This window comes from Sinocyclocheilus grahami, unplaced genomic scaffold (genome assembly GCF_001515645.1).
Source record: "Sinocyclocheilus grahami isolate Dianchi unplaced genomic scaffold, SAMN03320097.WGS_v1.1 scaffold48667.1, whole genome shotgun sequence".
NCBI classification, from domain to species: domain Eukaryota; kingdom Metazoa; phylum Chordata; class Actinopteri; order Cypriniformes; family Cyprinidae; genus Sinocyclocheilus; species Sinocyclocheilus grahami.
The window spans coordinates 1-1000 of record NW_015525615.1 but is presented as its reverse complement, the minus strand read 5'-3'; the positions used below and the strand labels follow the sequence as shown (position 1 = coordinate 1000).

Below are 1000 nucleotides of genomic sequence, written 5' to 3'. Positions count from 1 at the left end.
CCCTGCTGAAGGCCCTTTGGAAGCGGTTCATTAACTTGACTGAACTAAACTTCCTAGTCATTGATGAAGCTGACACTATGTTTGACGAAAGCTTTGCAGGCATGCTTGAGAATATTCTTTCGCATACCAAGGTGGCATCCAGGCTTTCTGATACGGTTGGGCTCGTCCGTAAAGCTCAGCTGGTCGTGGTGGGAGCCACATTTCCGGGTGGCGTAGGAGAAGTGCTCAGTAAGGTGACTGACCTGGCCAGCATGGTGACCGTTAAAAGCCGCATGCTGCATCATCTCATGCCGCATGTAAAGCAGACGTTTCTCAGGGTCAAAGGTGCAGACAAGATTCTAGAGCTTCACCAGGCCCTGAAAAAGGCCGAAATGGAGCACAAAGGCGTTTTGGTGTTCTGTAATTCGGCTTCCACTGTCAACTGGCTGGGCTACTCATTGGAGGAAATGAGTGTTCGCCATATGAGGCTACAGGGACAGATGCCTGCGACTATGAGAGAAGGAACCTTTAGGAACTTTCAAAAAGGGAGTGTTGATGTTCTAATATGCACTGACATCGCTTCAAGAGGTTTGGACACACGGAGAGTTGGACTTGTCGTCAATTATGACTTCCCTGAGACCCACACAGATTACATCCACCGGGCAGGGCGCGTGGGGAGAGCAGGTGGCTCCGAGGGAGGGGAGGTGCTGAGTTTCGTTACACAACCGTGGGATGTGGAACTTGTGCAGAGAATAGAGACAGCAGCCAGGAGGAGAACATCTTTACCAGGAATGGAATCAGAAATTCAGAAACCCAGCCATGAAACAGATTTTAAAGAGATGTAGGAAAATGAATAAATGAAGATCTACACATTAGCCTTCTAAAACAATGAAATGTTTATTGTTTATTTGTTGTATTAAAACTTTAAAATAAACATGTAAAGAACAGTTTGTTCTAAAGCTTATGTTCAATTTTTTTTACTAGACATCTTAAAGGGATAGTTCACCTTAAACTCTGACTT

The 1000-nt window shown here is 45.4% G+C and overlaps 1 protein-coding gene across 1 annotated transcript; it reads left to right on the top strand.

Annotated features, from left to right (window-relative positions):
- Positions 1-5: 5 nt before the first annotated feature.
- LOC107580871 (probable ATP-dependent RNA helicase DDX28) lies at positions 6-889 on the top strand (the record flags this gene model as incomplete). Its single annotated transcript, XM_016266496.1, has 1 exon — positions 6-889. A coding segment is annotated over one exon (819 nt), but the record flags the coding sequence as incomplete, so codon positions are not given.
- Positions 890-1000: the final 111 nt, after the last annotated feature.